A 21621-nucleotide genomic window follows, 5' to 3' on the forward strand; every position below is an offset into this window, starting at 1 on the left:
CCGACGAGTTCGTCCGTGACATGTCGGACGCGGGGTCCGACTCCTTTGTCTTAGGCTTCGAGGAAGGCCTGGCAAGGGTGTCGGCTAAGTACCCCGAAATTGACCTGAGTGGGATCTCCCTTCTCGACTCCCCTCCGGCGCCATTGCCTGCTGCTTCTCCAACCGTCTCCCTACCCCTTGCGGACGTGCCCGACGTTCCCGACCCGGGGGTTCCTCCAAGCTGACCTTCTGTATTTTTGTTCTTTTCTTTGTGTGTTGGCGTTTTGCCAAGTTGTATGGGTCTCGGCCCTGAAACAATGAAAGTTAATGCAAATAGAGTTTCTTCATGTCACTTTCGTCCTTCTTCTTTTTAACTCTTGGTAGCGTCTCGCTGACTCCCGACTCTTGAAATTCTTCTGGCGCTAGGCCAGGTATCTGAGGGTTAGGCCTCAGGAAATTCTTCCGGCACTACGCCAGGCGTCCGAGGGTTAGGCCTCAGGAAATTCTTCCGGCGCTAAACCAGGCATCCGAGGGTCAGGCCTCAGGAAATTCTTCCGGCGCTAAACCAGGCATCCGAGGGTCAGGCCTCAGGAAATTCTTCGGGCACTAAGCCAGGCATCCGAGGGTCAGGCCTCAGGAAATTCTTCCGGCGCTAAGCCAGGCATCCGAGGGTTAGGCCTCAGGAAATTCTTCCGGCGCTAAGCCAGGCATCCGAGGGTTAGGCCTCAGGAAATTTCGCTCGTTGGTCGGCCAAGGCTGGCGCAAACCGAGGCGACCGGTCGGGGCTTCAGGCTAGTCTGCTCCCGGGATGATCATCGGGTTAGCCTGGCATCCGAGGGCCGAGCCTCGGGAGATTCCGCTCGTTGGTCGGCCAAGGCTGGCGCAAGCCGAGGCGACCGGTCGGGGCTTCAGGCTAGTCTGCTCCCGGGATGATCATCGGGTTAGCCTGGCATCTGAGGGTTGTCAGGCCTCAGGAAATTCCGCTCGTTGGTCGGCCAAGGCTGGCGCAAGCCGAGGCGACCGGTCGGGGCTTCAGGCTAGTCTGCTCCCGGGATGATCATCGGGTTAGCCTGGCATCCGAGGGCCGAGCCTCGGGAAATTCCGCTCGTTGGTCGGCCAAGGCTGGCGCAAGCCGAGGCGACCGGTCGGGGCTTCAGGCTAGTCTGCTCCCGGGATGATCATCGGGTTAGCCTGGCATCCGAGGGCCGAGCCTCAGGAAATTCCGCTCGTTGGTCGGCCAAGGCTGGCGCAAGCCGAGGCGACCGGTCGGGGCTTCAGGCTAGTCTGCTCCCGGGATGATCATCGGGTTAGCCTGGCATCCGAGGGCCGAGCCTCGGGAAATTCCGCTCGCTGGTCGTGCGCCTGTCGCTTGCCGCCCGACGGGATTTCTCCATGGCCAGCTGCGATCGTGTTTCTCCTCCTCTCCAAGCGTCGCCTGGGGAACACCAGATGGGCATTAAATGCTAATTAAGGGGTTACCTGGGAAATCGGATCGCCAGTTGCTGCTTGCGAGGAGTGTCAGTTAAGCGGCCGCGATACGCGCATTCTTCGAGGCGGATGCGGCCTGGGGCGCGAGCGGAGATACGTGGTCCTAGGGGTACAGGCCACCCGGAGTGTCCTGCACAAAGAATGCGATTAAGGAGAATGACGCTTAGAAAATCGCGGGAAGATACGCCTCGAGAGCCGGATCGGCTCCGGATTCAATGCGCCCGCATTTATTGGAGCCACCCGCATCGGAACGACCGGGGGGCCGCAGTTTGGCTATAAATATAGGTGCAGGTGCGATGGAGCCTGTCAGCCTGCCAAGCCGGAGCTGTTCAGGTTGCCATGGATCGTGGGCCTCCTCTCCGGCGCATGGTTGAGAGACCCCTACCGAAGGAACGGGAGGCGCGCCCTTCGCGACTTCCGCCAACTAGCCGTTTCATCTGGGATCAACAAGGACGTTCTCCCCGGCGGAACTCCGCTCTAGGCGTTTCATCCGGGATCACGTCTCCCCTCCTTGAAGTTCGGCCTCCCGATTGAGCTCCGCACCAGGTGCTTGATCCGGGACCGCGCCTCCATATGCTCTTCCCCCTTGTATTCCTTCTCTCCCCTAACACTGGGGAGGACCGGAATATCCCTTGGAGGTGGCGTTCCCCTGGAGGCAGCGGGAGCTTCGTCTGCGGCGGCTCCTCGTCTTTTTCGTGAGGCGTGGATGGCGCCTCTGGGTAGGAGCAGTGTGGACTTCTCCTTCGTCCACTTCTTCTTCATCCGCGCCGGCTCTTCGTCTTCTTCGTGAGACGCCGATGCGCCTCCTGTTGGAAGCACCCACTTCCGGCGGGATTGCAGCCGCTTCGGATGGAGGTTTCGGGATCCCAGATCTTCAGCTCCTCGGAGTCTCCGCCTCTTCTTTACTTTCTTTACACCCTAATTCCCCTCTGGGAATTCCTTGTAATCACACGAGCACGCCATTGTAACCAGAAATTATTGAAATGAAAAGTGTTATACATTTTTGAACTGTCTTTCTGGCATTGTCGTTCTACTAGTAATACATCCGCAGGTTAGCGGAATTCCAGCTCCTTGGAATTTCTCGACCATCTAGGGCCTCCAACTGGTAGGAGCCAGGTCGGTTTACCCAGCGAACCCTATACGGGCCTTCCCAATTTGGCGCTAGCTTCCCACTTTCCGCAGGTTGAGATGCTTTAGCTCGCCTTAGCACCAGATCTCCAACTCTGAAAAGCTTCGGTCGGACCTTGGAGTTGTAATATCGGGCCACCCTCCGCTGATACATCGCCATCCGAACCTGCGCCATTTCCCTCGCTTCTTCCAAGAGATCTAGGTTCCCTCGGAGTTGCTCCGAATTGGCCTCGGGTCGGTGCGCGGCCACCCGAGGTGAGGGGAGTCCGAGCTCCACGGGGACAACGGCTTCCGTGCCATAGGTTAGGCTGAAAGGCGTCTCCCCGGTAGGGGTCCGATGCGTGGTCCGATACGCCCAAAGGACATTCTCGAGTTCTTCGACCCAAGCTTGCCCCGTCCGACCGATTCGCGCTTTGATTCCTTGGAGGATTGTCCGATTTGTGACCTCGGCCTCGCCGTTGGTTTGGGGATGCGACACAGATGTGAACCGATGCTCGATCCCGAACTCCTCGCAGAAGTCACGGAAATGCTTGTTGTCGAACTGTCGGCCATTATCCGAGATGAGGACCCGAGGTACCCCAAATCGGACAATGATGTTCTTCTTCACGAACTTCCGGACTTGCGCCTCCGTGATAGTGGCCAGCGGCTCTGCCTCCACCCACTTGGTGAAGTAGTCGATTGCAACAATCAAAAATTTCCGCTGAGCTGAAGCGACGGGGAATGGTCCGAGGATATCCATTCCCCACTGGGCGAAGGGCCAGGGTGCAGTGATTGGTGCCAAGGGGACAGAAGGGACTCTCTGGACGTTGGCGTGGCGCTGGCAGGCGTCGCATTTCCGTACATGATCCTTTGAGTCCTCCAACAAGGTAGGCCAATAATAGCCTTGCCTCATGATCTTGTGCGCCAAGGACCTAGCCCCCAAGTGTGATCCGCAAACGCCTTCGTGGACTTCGCCGAGGACGTAGGCCGCTTCCGAGGTGCGGAGGCACTTTAAGAGGGGGGCGGTGAACGAGGTCCGATACAGCCTCCCTTCATAGAGTACGTAGTGGGCGGACTTCATAACAAGTCGCCGAGCTTGATCTTCGTCTTCAGGGAGGATCCCTTCGGTGAGGTAGGCGACAAGCGGGTCCATCCAAGACGGCTCCGGATCAATCGCCATCACCGCTCCAGCCTCGCCGATGCTCGGGGCATCCAGGGTCTCCAGGTAGATCGCCCTCGACAAGTTGTGCGCGTCTGCGCTCACTAAGCGGGACAACCTGTCGGCCCTGGCATTTTCACTTCTTGGGACCTGCTGGATGTCGACACTGCCGAGGTCGGGAATGAGTGCTTGCACCTTCCGGACGTAATTCTGCATGGTCGGGTTCCGGGCTTCGAACTCCCCATGGACCTGCCCGACCACCAGCTGGGAGTCGGTGAAGACCTTCAGGCGCCGGATGCCGAGCTCCTTGGTGAGTTTGAGTCCCGTGACTAGGGCCTCGTACTCCGCCTCGTTGTTGGTCACTGGAAATCCGAACCTCAAGGCATACTCGGCTATCACTCCATCAGGGCTGGTGAGGACCAGCCCGGCCCCTCCACCTTCGGGGTTCGACGACCCATCGATGTGAAGCGTCCAAATCGGGAGGTCGAGGCTGGGTATTTCCGGCGACCTAGGTTCCGCCTCCTGCACCGTGCACTCAGCGAGGAAATCCGCGAGCGCCTGGGCCTTGATGGCGGGTCGGGGCTGGTAGCGGATGTCGAACTCACCAAGTTCTACTGCCCACTTCACCAGCCGTCCCGCATTCTCAGGATTGCTGAGGATCTGCCGCAGCGGTTGATCGGTCAAGAGGGTGACAGAATGGGCCTGGAAATAGGGGCGAAGCCTCCTGGTCGCGGTCAGCAGCGCGAAGGCGATCTTTTCAGCCTTCGTATACCGCGTCTCGGCATCCCGTAGGACCCGGCTGATGTAGTACACAGGCTTCTGGAGCTTTGCCTCTTTCCGAACCAGTACCGCACTGACTGCGGTTGGGGAGACCGCCAGATAGAGGTAGAGCATCTCCCCTTCTTGCGGCTTGGACAGCAGGGGAGGAGACGCCAAGTATTCCTTGAGCTGGTCGAATGCTGCTTGACATTCGGCCGTCCAGAGGAAGTTTTTCGGGCGTTTCAACACCTTGAAGAAAGGTTGGCAGCGTTCGGCCGATTTTGCCACAAATCGTCCGAGCGCGGCGACCCTCCCAGCGAGCTCCTGAACCTCCTTCACTTTGGTCGGAGGGGACATATCTTGGATGGCCTTGATTTTGTCCGGGTTGGCTTCGATCCCCCGCTGGTTGACGATGAAACCGAGGAATCTCCCGGCCGAAGCGCCAAAGGCGCACTTCGCTGGGTTCAGCTTCATGCAAAACTTCCGCAAGGTGGCGAAAGTCTCCTCCAGATCCGCGATGTGCTGGTCTGCATGGCGGCTCTTCACCAGCATATCGTCCACGTACACCTCCATGTTCCGGCCGATTGCTCTTTGAAGATTTTGTTGACGAGGCGCTGGTAAGTGGCGCCAGCATTCTTCAGACCGAAGGGCATTACCTTGTAACAGTACAGCCCCCGGTCTGTTATAAAGGCAGTTTTCTCCTCGTCCTGTGGAGCCATCATTATCTGGTTGTAGCCGGAGAAGGCGTCCATGAAAGACAGCAGCTGATATCCGGAAGTCGCGTCGACCAGTTGGTCTATCCGCGGAAGCGGAAAGCTATCCTTGGGGCATGCCTTGTTCAGGTCGGTGTAGTCGACGCACATCCTCCACTTTCCGCTCGCCTTCCGGACAAGTACGACATTTGCCAGCCATTCGGGGTAGCTGACCTCCCTTATGAATCCTGCCTCCAAGAGCTTGTCTACCTCCTGGTCGACCACTCGGATCCGATCCGGGGCACAGTGTCTCTTCTTCTGCTTTACTGGTCGGTGGGTTGGGTCGACGTTGAGGGCGTGAGAAATGACCTCCGGGTCGATCCCAGGTACATCGGCCGCCGACCAGGCAAATACATCGGCGTTGGCTCGGAGGAATTCCACCAACCGAGCCCGAGCTCCCGGGTCGAGATTGGTGCCGACCCGGACCGTCCGGTCCAGGCGACCTTCCTCGAGGGGAACTTCGATCACACCTTCGGCCGGCTCCCCGTGCCGCAAGGCCACCTCGTCTCTGGCGTCGAGGGACTCGACGCTTAAGGCTTCTACGGGCTTCTTCCCTTTGAGAGTTGCTAGGAAACATTGCCTTGCGGTCGGTTGGTCACCTCGGACCTCTCCAATCCCGGCCGCCGTGGGGAACCGCATGAGCAAGTGGTACGTAGAGACCACCGCGCGAAGGGCGTTCAGTCCGGGTCGTCCGAGGATAGCGTTGTAGGCCGAGGGAATACGGACGACCAAGAACCCGAGCCGCACCGTGGCTTCTGCGGGTGCAACGCCCGCAGTCACAGGCAGCTCAACGACACCTTCGGCCGAGACAGCGTCACCAGTGAATCCTATGAGGGGGGTGGATGTTTTGTGCAACAATTGTCTGGACAAGCTCATCTTTTGGAAGGCCTCGTAAAACAAAATATCAGCTGAGCTTCCACTATCCACAAGAACACGCCTTACATCATAGTTTGCCATAGTGAGGGAGATCACCATGGCGTCATCGTGGGGGGTCTGAACCCCCTTTACATCTTCATCACAAAAAGTGATTACATTACCGACCCTCTGCCTCTTTGCGACGGCTGTCCCTGATGCTTCAGTCGAGCCCCCTGCGTTCCTCTCGGGCCGGGGGCAGCCCCCAGTGATAGTATGGATCACGCCCGCGACGGGTCGATTCTGCTCCCGAGGCTCCGGAGGGGCCGGGTCGGCCGGACGCGAGTCTGCGGGGGGACGTCGGTCGTTCACATATCGACCGAGACGCCCTCGGCGGATGAGAGCCTCGATCTCGTCCCGAAGCTGGAAGCAGTCTTCGGTGTCGTGGCCGTGGTCCCGGTGGTACTCACAGTACGCCCGAGAGGGCCTCCTCCCAGGGATCTTCTTCATCTGTCTCGGGACCGGGAGGTCCTCCCGCCCCTTGATTTCCATGAGGATCTGGGCCCGGGGAGTCAGGAGAGGAGTGTACCGGTTGAAACGTCGGGGCGGAGAACGAGGGCGTAGGGCGCCGTGGTTCCTCGCCGGCGACAGGCTTCTGCGCCGACGTTGAGGCGTCGGGCTCCTCCTCTGGCGTGCCTCTTTTCGCCTTTTCTTCCCGAGCTTTGGAGGGATCTCGGCGGCCTCCTTGCTCCGGTGGGCGGCCGCCTCCTCGGCGTCCGCATACTGGTTCGCCCGGGACAACAGCTCCGGGAAGCTCCGCGGCAGGCGTTTGTCCAGGGAGAAGGTGAGTCTGCCCTTTCGGAAGCCACGCTTCAGGGCTGAAAGAGCCACTTCCTGGCTCAGGTTCCGGACTTCCAGCGTAGCCTTGTTGAAGCGGGTAAGATAATCCCGCAAGCTTTCTCCCTCGTTTTGCCGGACATCAAAGAGGGAGTCGGAGACCAGTCGCCGCCGGCTACTGACGGCGAAATGGGTGATGAAGAGGCGAGTAAACTGGTCGAAGGACTGGATTGAGTTAGCCTCCAAGCCGGCGAACCACGCCCTTGCCGGGCCACGGAGGGTCGCCGGGAAGGCCTTGCAGAGGAGAGGATCTGATGCTCCGTGGAGGAGCATAAGGGTCCTGAAACTCTCGACGTGATCCCGCGGGTCCGCCGCCCGTCATAGGGCTCGATCGCCGGCATTTTAAACCCCGGCGGATTCGGGGTCCGCAGGATCCTCGAGGCAAGCGCCGGCTGGGAGGAGATCTCCAAGTCGGCGAAGGGATCTTTGGAGTGGCCCTTCAGGACCTGGAGTTGTCGGTGGAGATCGTCCACCCGCCGGTCTAGGGAGCGCGACCGATGGGTGGGAGACAAGGAGCACCGAGAGGGGGACCGACTGGAGCGCGGGTTCCTTGAGGACTGGGGGGTCTGGGAACGCGCCCGGGCCCGCCTCTCGTACCCCGCGCAGCTCCGATGGGAAGGTCCCGGCAGAATGGACCGTGCTCGAGAATCTTCCTCGCGCCGGTGCTCCTCCCCATGGGAGAGGAAGGAACGCGGATTGAGGAGGACAGGTGAGCGCTCAGGGAGCAGCGGCTCCTGGGCCCGCTGCGGCGCCCGAGACATCACACCCTGCAGGTTCTGCACTGCCTCCGCGAGGGTGCGAACCTGCTGGGCTAACTGGTCGAACTGAGCGGCTTCGACCATCTGAATGGGGGGTGGAACGGTGGAGTGTTGCTGAGAATGTGTTGGAGACGCAGCGGCCTCCCGGCCGGAGGCGCGAGAGGCCCCGCGACCGGAGGCATTGGAAGCTCCACGACCACCTCGCCGTGCCATTACGATCGCTCTGAGATTCGGGCCCTCCTTCTAGCGCCAACTGTTGCTGGTGGTCCAAACCGAGAACGATTGGCACAGCGGTGTGAACGGGGTTCCGTTTGGGTTGCCTTGGTTGGTGTTGATTGCGCTCCACTTTCCACCGGAAAACCTGCAAGCAAGCCTCGCACCACCACTGGGGTAGTGGGGGCCCTCCGACGATCAAGTCAGAGGAGATTGGAGGAGAAGGAAAGATAATAGTAGCCAGTAGGAGAATGCACTGGAAGTTCTTGCTTACCTCCCCCCTTCTCCCCCCAGCAGCATATATACCAGGCTGGGGGGTCCTTCTGGGGGGTTGGTCATCGTGTGGCACGATGGAGTTGCCACTGACATGGCCGTTACAGGGCGTCGTGGGGCAGCGCTGGGTACGGCCATGACAGGGCGTAGTGGAGCTCCGCTTTGTACGGCTGTTACAGGAGATCGTGGAGCAGCGCCGGATACGACCGTTGCAGGGAGTAGTGGAGCAGAGGGTCGCGGCGTGCTTCAGGGGAACAGCCTGTCGTTGTCGAGAGATTGCCGACTCGGGGTCGGATTGCTGGATCAAGGGGCAGCCGACTCGGGGTCGGGCTGCGAAGCCGAAGATATCCGACTCGGGGTCGGACTGCTGGATCAAGGGGCAGCCGACTCGGGGTCGGGCTGCGAAGCCGAAGATATCCGACTCGGGGTCGGGTTACTGGATCAAGGGGCAGCTGACTCGGGGTCGGGCTGCGAAGCCGAAGATATCCGACTCGGGGTCGGGTTACTGGATCAAGGGGCAGCTGTAGTCTTCTTGGGCGCGCGTGCCGGTCACGTGGGGCATGGTGGCTGAGTTCCCCCGTAACAGTATTATCATTTTATTATGTTATTATTATATTATTAAAATGTAATCATATGATAAAATATTGCTATATTTTATAATAAATTTAAAGCTTATTATTTTAAATATAAAAAAATAATTTATAAATTAAGAATATTTTATAATAACAGTTTTGCTAGTACGAATAATCAAGGATCGCCCAACCGGTACCGTATCGAATACTGGTCGGACCGGTTCCAAACTGGCCAAAAAGGGTACAACGCGCGCGGCACGCTGTGGCAGATCGAACTGGACTCGGTGCCGGTTCGCACCGAGTCCTGGCCGAACCCGACGGAACCGGTCCGGTTTCGTCCGATTTGCTCTTGTATCGGCCAGTTCCAGCCCGGGGCCGGAACCATTTTGTGTGCCCGTACCGACCCGGTCAGCGACCCAGTCGGCGCAAATCGGCTTGAACCGCGCGGTACGGCCGGTTCAACATTCCTTGCAAATAATTAGACAATTGAAAGCATTATATAATATCTTTTGTCATTATTTTCTGATGCTTATAGCACTTTGTCAGATTGGTTACCAATTAAATGTTACAAGTTCCATAGCACTTCAAAAATATAGTTACCAAATAATAAATATTTTTTATTAAAATTTCTACTACCGAAAGCTCTACAGACAAAAATTCTACTACCTATAGCAATGCCAAACTAGGCCTATATTTATGAAACATACGATTTTATTATTTTTTATGAATTTTATTTACTTGGGTGCTCTCCTCGTTGCTAGATGTTCCACATAGTCCTGTAAAAGGGTCAATGCCTAGGACCAGCTAGGTGATTTGACAATCTTGGTTAGGGTTATTTTGGGGAGGGTTACTGCTTCTTATTTTTCCTATTTCATTAGGGCTTCTTTCTATCATGAAAACAAAAAAGAAAAAGAAAACTCTAAAAGAGGAGTCTCAAGAAGGGTGTTTTTATTGAAGACGAATGTGAAGAGGTGAGAATGACTTCAAATGCAAACATTCAGCTTTTGCTTGGGGCATTTAGGTAATATATAGAGAAGCTGTTGATTCTGTGGAGATGTTATTGAGTCGATCATCATTAGCATTTATTATTTTGTGCTAGGATCACAATCTTTAATGTTCCTTGTACAGTTTCTTGATTCTTATACTATAGCATTATAGCACTTCTTTTTTTTTATTTAATATATTTGTATATATTTACTTATACCTGGTGTTCTGTTGACCTTTTAGCTCCTTTTTTTAACTGAAAAAATGCAGTATGTTGATAAAGAATTTGGAACTGGAGTTTTGAAGATAAGCCCAGGGCATGATCACAATGATTATCATCTCGCTAGAAAGCTTGGTCTGCCCATACTTAATGTTATAAATAAAGATGGGACTCTAAATGAAGTTGCTGGGATGTATTGGTAAGTATTCAGTTTAAAGCGCTGTAGATTATTGAGCATATTGTGTAACAACTTTACCTTCTAATTGTTGATGATCATAATTTCAGTGGGCTAGATCGATTTGAGGCTCGAAAGAAAATATGGGCTGATCTTGAAGAGACAAGTCTTGCAGTAAAAAAGGAATCTTATACATTACGAGTTCCCAGATCCCAGCGTGGCGGTGAAGTAAGACATATTTTCTATATTTTTAATCGGTCTGTGGGGAATTATTCTGCCCCCTTCTTTTTTACCTTTTCTGTTTCCTTTTTTTAAATTATGGGTTTGGCCGAGTTGTTCATGAACATTGATTTACTTTTTTAATTAAGGTAATAGAGCCTCTAGTCAGTAAACAGTGGTTTGTTTCCATGGAGCCTTTAGCTGAGAAGGCCCTTCATGCAGTTGAAAAGGGACAATTAACTATTCTTCCTGAGAGGTTTGAAAAGGTACTCGCTTCTTTTGCTAATATAATTGGTCATAAAACTGATACTCCATTCAGTTAATAGAAACTGTACATTTCTCTTAGCATGCCTTTTCTGGTGGTTTGTTTTAATAGCAGAACAAATTAAATTTTCTGTTTCCTATATGCTTGCCCAGTGAGCATATTGTAATGCTATGGAAACAATTTACTTTATTACGAAAATATTCTGCTTTAAATTATTACTGATGATGTATCTAGAAAGCTTATTGTATTGCAATGAAGACCAATTTTCTTTTCTGACTTGTTAATCTTCTATGTTGTTTGTTGACTCTAGACATATAAGCACTGGTTGACAAATATTAAGGATTGGTGTATAAGTAGACAGTTGTGGTGGGGTCACAGAATCCCAGTTTGGTATATTGTGGGTAAGGTTTGTGAAGAAGAGTACATTGTTGCAAGGAGTGAAGAAGAAGCACTTGTAAAAGCTCGTGAACAATATGGAAAATCTGTTGAAATATATCAAGATCCCGATGTTTTGGACACTTGGTTTTCAAGGTTTGTTCTTGTGCTGTAACAAATTACCGACAAGTCTTGCTTTTAATTATATGATATATGTATGTATGTAAAGAAAATTCTTTACAACATTTCCTGCCAATATGCTTTTAGTTGTCATTGTTTTGTCCACTCTTATGTTTCAAAGTTGATTAGTTTTTTGTGGTCATCTGTTATCTAAATACTGGATATTGGTGTAACTGACATGTGATTTGTCTCTTAATTTCTACATTTTCATGCTTGCATATGACCTTCATGAACTCAAGAAGATCTCCAGATAGCACACTGTAGCTTCAAACATGTAACATGGATCTTGCAATTACCCATGTTCGGCTAATGCTAATCTTTTTGTCCCAATGCTATCAGGTTTTGAGTAGTTCTAGTTTTAGCATTCATCTAGGAGTTAAGGTATATTGAGATTAGCACATGAAAAGTGAACTTATTTAGATAATTAGGAGTATAGAGTTCACTCCAACTTGGTATATGTCTCACTAGCCTCATTTTACACCTAATATACATAGATCACCCTTCTAGTTGGCATATCTTCACAATACTGTTGTCTTTTGGCATCATATAATTGTTGCTCGATATGTGAAGTCACTTTTATTCATCCTCTGTTGCTAGTCTAGTACATAAGTGATAAATTCTTGGTGGACAGAAGCATAGTAAAAATGTGTTATTAAAACTTATTTAAGTGTGAATTTCTTTGTTTTTTTCATTTCAATTTTACCTGTGGACTGACAATTCATCATGTTTCCAAAAGCCAATTTCTTGTTAAAATCCCTTGACGACTTTATCATAGTCTGGTTAGCCAGTTGGTATATTTAAGATTAGAGCCCACATGTTGATTGTTAATGGCGGAACTTTAGGTGCAAGAAATGTTAATCCTTGAGTTGGTTTTCTGTATTTTCAGTTTAATTTGCTGCCTTTTCAGTTTTTGGGGTTGTACATTCGAGTTTAGGAGTTTAGAAGAGCTATTATTATGATATTAGGTATTTGATTGATAGATGGTCGAAATCGGATCTTATCATACTCCGTTACATAAATGCTACCTCCCTGCACTGGAGGCCCACCAAGTGACCTGTTGGCCGGATCAATGATTTTACACAAAATCTAAGTGGTTGAGGATAGTTCTTCTTCCTCGGTCTTTCCCTTTCTGTTAGGCCAGCCATGGACATCAGAACATGGAACCCCTAGCACTCTGGCTAGATCTTCTTTTATTATGGATTATGTGGTCAGATTTATCTTCTACGTTATGCTTCACCTGTACAGCAGGTAGGGTGGTCATAGGTTATACTTCACCTGTCAAACCAGCTTCACTTATTTTCTTGAGCCTAGGATTGCCAGGCTTGGCTCATTCTTAAGCCAAGCCTCAATGGGGCTTGAGCTTAGTTTTTTGCCAGATAGATGAGTCTAAAATGAGATTGTGATACAACCAAATCTAGCTATTCATGATTCACTTGGTTCATTTGTCATGCCCCTGATCTGATGACATGAGCTAAGGGACATGGCAACTGCCCACATGCATAAGGTTCGCCCTCCTGAGCATGCAAGGTGACAACCTTCTAAACAACAATTACAAACCAATTCTGATAACCATCCAACATACAGAGGCTGTGGTAAAGTTTCAAAACTGTCTATTCTAGATATTGCCACGTGCTATGGAAAAGAAGAAAAAAAAAATTGGTTAACAGTACCACAAGGTAATGATCTAAAATAAATCCTCAAATTACTCTATGGTTCCACACAACAACATTTACAGGTGTCCAAAGGCAAAAACGAAAGCAACAAGGTCAGATCTAGACTAGGTCGACGGGCCTTGCTCTAAGCTCACGCCCATAACACTACCTGCTAGCTCTGAAGCCTCAGTCACGGAACAAGATAAATAGAGAAACAGTTAGCTCAAAGCCCAATAACCAAAACCAACTAGTGGGATCAAGCAAGCATCTGATTGATGTTTCTGACATTGTTTGTGAGCTTTGCTCAAAGTAATTGTGGCAGCTCAAAAATTTCCTTGTAGATGGTTATCCATCGCAGCTTCTTCAACTTTTAAATGTATGTAACCGATTTTTCGAATCATGCCATACATAATATTCCTTGCAAGTGTTAAAATCTTTGGACTGGATTAATGAATGAACTATGAGGTGCCATATTTTGGAATCTGGACTCTTTTTGCTCAATTGGGTGTCAACATGACCTGAAGCTTCGACTTTTTCATGCGAGTCCAGCACAAGTAGAGGTCGAGTCCACAAAATCAAGCAAATCCAATATTGTTTTAGTTTTTACTAGTCCTTATAATTACAATCAAATTGATAAAAATATCATAATTTTCAAAGCATAGCAGGCAAACAGGATTTGCTCCTATTTATTTTTAACAGTATCTAGAAATTATGTGTTCATCTTGTGCTTCTTGTTTAAATTTCTAGGTATCATTATTATACAATAAGAATTCATCTGACCCTTAGATACTATTATTCAATAAACTGCTCCGGCTGTCTTGAGTGATAACTATTGAAGGTTGACTATGCTCTGTTCATGACATTTATATTTTTGTTTCAGTGCATTATGGCCTTTTAGCACCCTTGGCTGGCCAGATGTATCTACTGAGGATTTCAGGCAGTTTTATCCAACAACAGTCCTCGAGACAGGGTCTGTACTTTTATGCTAGATTTTGTGCATTATTTTGGGTGCAACAATTTCTCCAAATCTGTATCTAGAAGATTTTATAACTTTATTTTAAAACTGTTGTCCATGAATTAATGCTTTATTTTTATGTCAAGCATTTTCCATGCTTATTATTATGAAAAGTTGCTTCTCCATATCATTTGCTTTGGCAGCATTGTTGGCTGGTTGAAAATCTGTTAACTAAAAGCTTTTAAAAGAATTTTCTTGACTAGGATTGCCATAAGTTATAAAACTTTCATGCCTAGAGCCTCTTTAAAGAAAGTAAATTTTATGGGACTTTATCTTTTTTTCTTTTATTGCATATGATTGTAATGCAGTTCATTTTGTATATTCATGCAAGACATATTATGAAGTAATTTCCATCTAAACTGGAATTATAAATTGCGAATGATCAGGGGTTGAGAATGCTCACTGATTTTAGTGAATTTTTTTAATTTTAGTGGATTGGGTAAAATAGTTAAGGAACCATAACAAGAAAATTTGGTTCTAGTTATATCCCTTCCTGACCAGCACCTTTATTTTAAATGTATGAAGGCGCTTGGTAGATTCACTCTAATCTTACGACATGCAAGATCCTTAGCTTCTAAATTTGGTATGTTGATCACTATAAGTTGATCTAACTTTATGCTGTGTTTCGACAGACATGACATTTTATTCTTTTGGGTAGCTCGAATGATCATGATGGGGATTGAGTTTACAGGAAGTGTTCCCTTTTCCTATGTTTATCTGCATGGGCTTATTCGAGACTCTCAAGTGAGTATGGACATATAAGTTGTATGGATATATAATGTTGAACTTTCTTGTTTCCATTCTATATATACTTCAGAAATGCATCTTTAGAAAAGTGAGTTTAAACTGGCCAGCACATACTGAGTCTTTTGTTTCCATTATTAGCGTTCTTGCTTCAATGTGCTTTAGAGTATGATGGACTTTAGTATATTTTTAATTATTGAACACTATTCATCAGATACTGAGTACTTTTCTGTACTCTAATATTTCAGACTCAAGACTCGTGCTTAAGATTGGTCTCTTTCTAATTGTTACAGTTTCATGAATTTGCGATATTTATTTTTTTTGGCCACAGATGTTCTCAACTTTCATCACATTCCTGAAGATTTTATGGGTTTTCCACTGTTTTTCTTCAATAAAGTTGTCTTGTGGTTTGTATGCTTGTTAATTTGATATTTATATGTTTGTAAGATTTTATGAGCTTACAAAGAACTGTTGAAACTCTATTTCTATGAAGGCAGCCAAAACCTTTTTTTCCTTGGGGGGCATGCATGCATGAGGGGGAACAAATGTCTTGAAGCAAGCATTGAAATTTCTTGATGACAAAAAGATGATACAACCAAATTGCAGTCTTTTTTTCAAGGGGGTTTGGGGAAGAGGGGGCATTGTTTGAGTTTGAGAAAAAAGTGTAAAATGGGGTGGGTGATGTTAACACAAATTTTTAGCTCTTCAGGATATTATGTACACATATCATTGTTGTTTGCTTTTAGGAATACTTGGGACTTTAGCTGCTGCCTATAGCAAGTTTTTGTTTTGGTGATTAGTCTATATATTATGTCTCAGATCTTACAAGAACTCATAAAGAAAACAAAAGCCTGAGCCTGTATATTATGTCTAAGATCTGTTATCTTGGATTTTGTAAGTTTACCTGGTTGCTTGCTGCAATTATAGCTATATCTAGCTTTTTCCCTATTGGCAGTCATAAATATTCAATTTGCTCGTGTAAGACCATATTGTCTATGTACTCAGATGTTATCATTCTTTGATTTAAAAAAAATATTTATGATATTTTGTTCAGGGGCGAAAAATGTCTAAAACATTGGGAAATGTCATAGATCCTATAGATACTATCAAAGAATATGGTACAGATGCACTGCGTTTCACACTTTCTTTGGGGACAGCTGGCCAGGTTTGTTTTGAATTTGGAGTTGCTGTATGTTGCCTGGTGATATTTGTGATTTATGTTTGTGGGGCTGTATCCTTTTGCTATAAATTTACTTGCATTCTTTTAGGACCTCAATCTGTCCACTGAGAGACTGACTTCCAACAAGGCTTTCACGAACAAATTATGGAACGCTGGCAAGTTTGTCTTACAGAATTTGCCTGGTAAAAGTGATGTCTCTGCATGGGAACACTTGTTGGCATATAAGGTACTTCCCCTCCTATGCATTTGTTTTGTACTTGCATATACTAACATCCTGAGGATTCATTAGTGGAATGGACTCAACCCACACTCTGAGACTTCAATTTGTGTGATTGATGTTTTTTGAGAACTAATCTGTATCATTGATGTTGAAAGTCTTAAATATTTTGTCACAATAGATTGGTGTATTTTGAGATAATGGACCGTACATATGATGCAAGAAAAGGATTGTCTCTAGAACGCTTTCTTTGAAGATCGTTGTGGAAGATTAGTTATCTTGGTGTTATGGCTTGAGGAATTAAAACTTTTTAATTAAATCACTTTTACATGTAAATGAGAAGGCCAAGGTTTTCCTGTGAAGGATTTTAACAATTCTTTTGTTTACTGGGTGAGGATGGAATCTATTTCTGCAACCCATACCAGATTCTACGAAATAAAGGTGAATCTGTAACCAAGGGTTCTACTAAATAGTGGAAGATGATGTTTGATCATAAATAAAGGATACTACCTTATGAAAAGAAGATCATGGAGAGGATGAAACCCCATTGGGATCTTCACAAAGTTTATTCCTTTCTTCCTCTCCATTACTTTTCAGGTTACTTTTTTGTTTTCTTAAGTTTTCCTTTTAGATTGTATGAAGAAGCTTTGAAACTGGAAGAAAGGTATAAGTTCAGATCATCAGTGAATGAAAGGAATTAAAGAATTTATTCTCTTTGCAGCGAGATCCCATGGACCTAGGTTTAGGAACGCCCCTTATTCCTAGTTAGTTGTCTATATTCTTATTCCTTTCTGTCACCGACATAAACATTAAGTTCTGGAATTTTAAATCTCTGTTAGATTCATCTCTTTTACTTATTTTATTCTTTGCTTCTATCCATTTGATCAGCCCTCAAATTCCTTTTTTCTTTAGTTCAAGCTTCACATCCCTGACATACTTAGATGCATAAATCTTAGGTTAACTATTAACCTCTCATTCCGTAGTTTTCTTAGAAAATTAACCTTGTTACTTCATTGTTAAGGAAATTTTAGCTCTGGAAATTGGGACATTGATATCTACTTATTGCAGCCCTAAGCCTCATCTATCATTGTAACACAATACGTCTTTCTTACATTGTCAGTGTTGGTTACCTCTAACCGCTGGAAACATGACACAGTATATGCTGTCTATTACTTATTTAGGGCTTTAATTTATTTAGTTTAGTTGTTTGAGCTGGCTCCCTGATTCTGATTTTGGTAAGAAAGATTTAGCTCTAGACACATTGTTGTTGTTGTTGTTGTTTATTACTATTAAATTATGCATATTATCAGGTTAAGGTTTAAAGTTGACAGTGCTATTTGTGAACCTCGAGTTTTTCTTGAATGAACTTAGATGTCTTTATCATTTATCGGACTTCAGGCAAAAGCTTTCCAAATCTATGCTTTCTTCTATTTAATCACTTCTTTCCAAATGTATCTTTGTCCTTGAGATATAATGCCTATCCATCCCTCTTATATGGTGTAAGCGCTGGGTTGTTGTGTGATCTATCAAAGTCTGAAAATTTTCTCTGAGTAGCTCTGGACCTGGAATCAGTTGTTAAATTTATGCTGGATTCCTGGGCTGGTAACAGAGTGTAGAAATCTATAAGGTGACCAGAGAATTTCTTGCGTAGCTTAAGCTCATAACAGGGATTTAAAAGTCAAGGTACATATACATACAGGTCACCTGAGAGTTCAATGCATACCTTGGTACAGGTTTGATATGTGGTGGTCCAGAGCAGTATCTATTGGTTCAAAAGAGCGAAAGGGATAAAAAAGTTGTATTAGCAGCATGGATTTGATGTGCCTTAGTACAGGCCGGTACTAATTGATATGCCTCAGGACAGCACGATATGGGATGGTTCAGGCCTGGTTCTCTAAAATCAGGGCATATCAGAGGTCTTGTACTGGTCCCTGGGCAGTACTCCAATCTTTGGTTCATATAAGCAAAGTGCAATCCTTTTAGATTTCACTAGACTCAAAAAAGTTACAGATGAAGAAAAAGAACTAGTTTAATACATTTGTAAGTCAAAAATTTATATAGCAAAGAGTATATTGAAACATAACCCAATATGTTCCCGATAATTGGCCATGTGCTTTTAATATCTATCTATCTATCTATCTATCTATCTATCTATCTATATATATATATATATATATATATTGAATTTCTTGCATTCAGTTTGGGTTCCTCTATTAATCCCAAGTTCTGTGTTTCATCCAGTTTGATACAGAGGAATCACTTCTTAAATTAGCAATACCAGAATGCTGGGTGGTAAGTTCGTTGTTATGTGTTTCTTTTTATTTCCCAGTTCTCTTATGATCTATTAAAAAGCATGCTAAACTCTAGGTCTCAAAACTTCATGAGCTCATTGATATTGTCACCACAAGCTACGACAAGTTTTTCTTTGGAGATGCTGGTAGAGAAATCTATGACTTCTTCTGGGGTGATTTTGCTGACTGGTAAGATTATTCGTTCTGTACAAGAATAGTTAATTTTATGGGAGTCATATTGCTTCCCTCTGACAGTGTTGATTATGTCTGCATTTCTTTTGGTCACTGATAACGTTATAGATTTCTTCTGATTTGATTGCATCATGTTTCATTAACCCACACATTTGATTATAGTAAAGAGATTAACAGAAATAAAATGGTATATTTCAAACTTGTAACTGATTAGGAATATGCTGCTGCATGGCGGACATTTAAGAATGCTATAATGGTTGTATTGTTTTGTGTGAAACGCCTCTGGAACTTTCATCCTTACACCAAATGAATACTGTTCTTATTAGAAGCTTCACCATAACTTCTTAATTTTCTTAAAGCTTTTTGATAATTTTACCTGGTGGCATTTGAGAACTTTTGTGAAATTAGTGTTAATATTCTGTGGTAAAATTGGTGTCATTTGAATTATGGATAAGGATATGAGTGGACCTTTAGTCAGCTGGTAGTGCAGCTTGAGTATGCGAGTGGCCTCATTCATTTTAATGATGAGGATATAAGTGGCATCATTTAAATTTTCGTTGAGGATATGAGCGACCTCATCTAATTAAGGCTTTCAGCAATGAGGAACTTCTGAAGAATATGTTATCTTATTTCTGTTTGAACTCTTTTCAAAGTTGTGTTTTGATCATGTTAGAGCATCCAATTCCTTGTTGAAAATTTTGATTTTGGTTTTCACTCTGAAATGGTTTCAATGAAACTACAGATGAACTTTCCAATGGTAATTTGATTTATATATCACATTTTAAACACCATTTGTTTTGAGTGGAAATTTGAACTTTTTGGTGAGGGTAGAAGTATTAAGCTGTGTAGCTCACTTCATCTATTAGACAATCCTTTCAGAGTGGCTGGTGAGGAGTATAGTAGATCTTTTCAAGGAAAGAAAACTTTGGTGTTTTGCAGTTGCTTTTGAATCTAGTAATTTTTTTAAGAAATATTCATGTTTTCTTTGTATTTCTGAAGTTATAGTATTATGTATAATATGCTAGGTTCAAAGTTCTGTAACAGACATTTAACTAAGATTAATGATTTATAATACATTTTTAGCTATGCTCTATTTGATCATATGGTTTCTTTTAAGGATGATGCACTATCAGTGATACTAATGATCAACCACATTTACAATAGATACACTCGGGATTTCAAATAAGTTTGCATCCTAGGTTATGAAAAATAGGGCTCATTAAGATCTAATTAACAGGCAGATTAAGGATTGTTTTCACTTTGCAGATTTCTTGATTTGTAAAAATTGTCTCATGGATCCCACTCTGTTAATCCTTCCTTGCATCCGGTACTTTCCCTTGATTTTGTCAGCATCTTTATCTTGTTGCTAGCCTGTTAAGCATCTATTTTACATTTATGGAGGTCAAGTTTTGAGGATCACTCTCCTCTTTGTATCTTAGGTCTTCACCGATTGCTGGACATACTTTTACATGTTCAAGATCATTCAGCTTGCTTATTGACTTATCATCAGCATCTCATTGCTGTAGATGTTGTTTATCAGTTGCCTTGGTACTTCATAGTGCTTTAACTTGTATTCTTAAGCATCATCTCTGCTTATCTTTGACTTATCAGATTTGCCATCTTTTATGCAGCTTCTTCCACTTGCTCCTCTTTTTCCTATTTTACGTTCTTCATTTTCCACTGAGAGAGTTGTATTTACCTCATGGTCTTTCTTTCTCTTGGCAGCCTTGTTTATTTTTAACCTTTGTATGCATATTATAGCACATAAATGTCTAATATACTATGTTTTTTTTTTTTGGCTTATTTTACTCAACCATATGTGTAGTTTATGTTTATAGAGCTTGAACATCTGTTCATGCAAGCCATGATATGTTGTCTTAATAGGATGCGGCCCTCTAAAATGATTATATTTTGCTCTATACTCCTTGCTAGGCTTTACAAATTTCAATTTCTGTTGGTAACTCTAGATTACTAGTATGTTTCTTCACTATTAAATTATGCACATTTTGTAGTGTTTATTTTCAGTATGCACATTTACAGACGTCGATATTGATTCATCTTTAACTTGGTAATATTAACTAACCACTTGACCTCAATGTTTAAGAAATTAGGGAATGGTTCAACCATGTTAGGCTTGACACCTCTCATGCACAGACTGAACTGTGCACATAGAAGGATAAATAAGCCTAGGCATGCAACAAATCAAGATGACAACTAGGTTAGTTAAATAAATAATTGACTTTAAATTGATGATTTTGCTTCATACTCATAGGCTTGAACATACTTTCATGCAAGCTTGCCATACTGATAGGATTCAGCCCTCTAAAATGATTATTTTTTGCTCTATACTCGGTTTTACAAATTTCAATTTCTATCGATAGCTCTAGATTAATTGTATGTTTCTTCACTATTAAGTCATGTAAATTTTGATGTATTTATTTTCGGTATGCACACATTACAAACATTAATTTTAGTTCATCTTTTACTTGGTAATGTTAACTAACCACTTGACCACAAAAGTTTAAGAACTTAGAGAATGGTTCAATAATGCATATTAGGCTTGACACCTTCTCTCATGTGCAGCATGAACCATGCACATGGAAGGATAAATTAGCCTAGACATGAGATAAGTCAAGATGAGAACTGTGTTAATTTAAACAAATAATTGACTAGGAGGGGATTTGAAATCAGATCCTCCAGCGACCTTTCCATCATCACATTAACTAGTCACTTGACCCAGATCTTAAGATGTTCGGGAATGGGTCAGTTTTAACAAGTAATGTAGTTTTGTTCGTTCCATTGTGGCTTCTAGCCTCTCAATTAAGCTGTTAATCGTTCTTGTTATTTTTCATCTTACTCTACATTTTTTTTGACTTATTTCATACTGTCCAATTTTTTCCTGCTTTATGCTGAGTAGTTTTACTTCTTCTGTTTACTAGGTATATTGAGGCTAGCAAAACTCGCCTCTATCACTCTGGGAGCCATGCAGTTGCTTCTATAGCACGAGGTGTTCTTTTGTATGTTTTTGAAAACATACTGAAGTTGCTACATCCTTTCATGCCATTTGTCACTGAAGAATTATGGCAGGTAGAGCTCGATGTAA

The 21621-nt window shown here is 45.2% G+C and overlaps 1 protein-coding gene across 2 annotated transcripts in view; it reads left to right on the top strand.

The window, feature by feature from the left end:
- Nucleotides 1-21621, top strand: part of LOC103697510 (valine--tRNA ligase, chloroplastic/mitochondrial 2) — a 57999-nt gene that overhangs the window by 32416 nt on the left and 3962 nt on the right. For both annotated transcript variants that reach the window (XM_039126032.1, XM_039126030.1), the window contains exons 12-22: nt 10064-10212; nt 10299-10416; nt 10557-10673; nt 10983-11203; nt 13760-13849; nt 14527-14638; nt 15693-15803; nt 15907-16044; nt 18277-18327; nt 18403-18515; nt 21458-21605. In XM_039126032.1, coding sequence (XP_038981960.1) covers nt 10064-10212; nt 10299-10416; nt 10557-10673; nt 10983-11203; nt 13760-13849; nt 14527-14638; nt 15693-15803; nt 15907-16044; nt 18277-18327; nt 18403-18515; nt 21458-21605 — 1368 coding nt within the window. The remainder of the gene's footprint in view (nt 1-10063; nt 10213-10298; nt 10417-10556; nt 10674-10982; nt 11204-13759; nt 13850-14526; nt 14639-15692; nt 15804-15906; nt 16045-18276; nt 18328-18402; nt 18516-21457; nt 21606-21621) is intronic.

Source organism: Phoenix dactylifera, chromosome 4 (assembly GCF_009389715.1).
Source record: "Phoenix dactylifera cultivar Barhee BC4 chromosome 4, palm_55x_up_171113_PBpolish2nd_filt_p, whole genome shotgun sequence".
Lineage (NCBI taxonomy): Eukaryota > Viridiplantae > Streptophyta > Magnoliopsida > Arecales > Arecaceae > Phoenix > Phoenix dactylifera.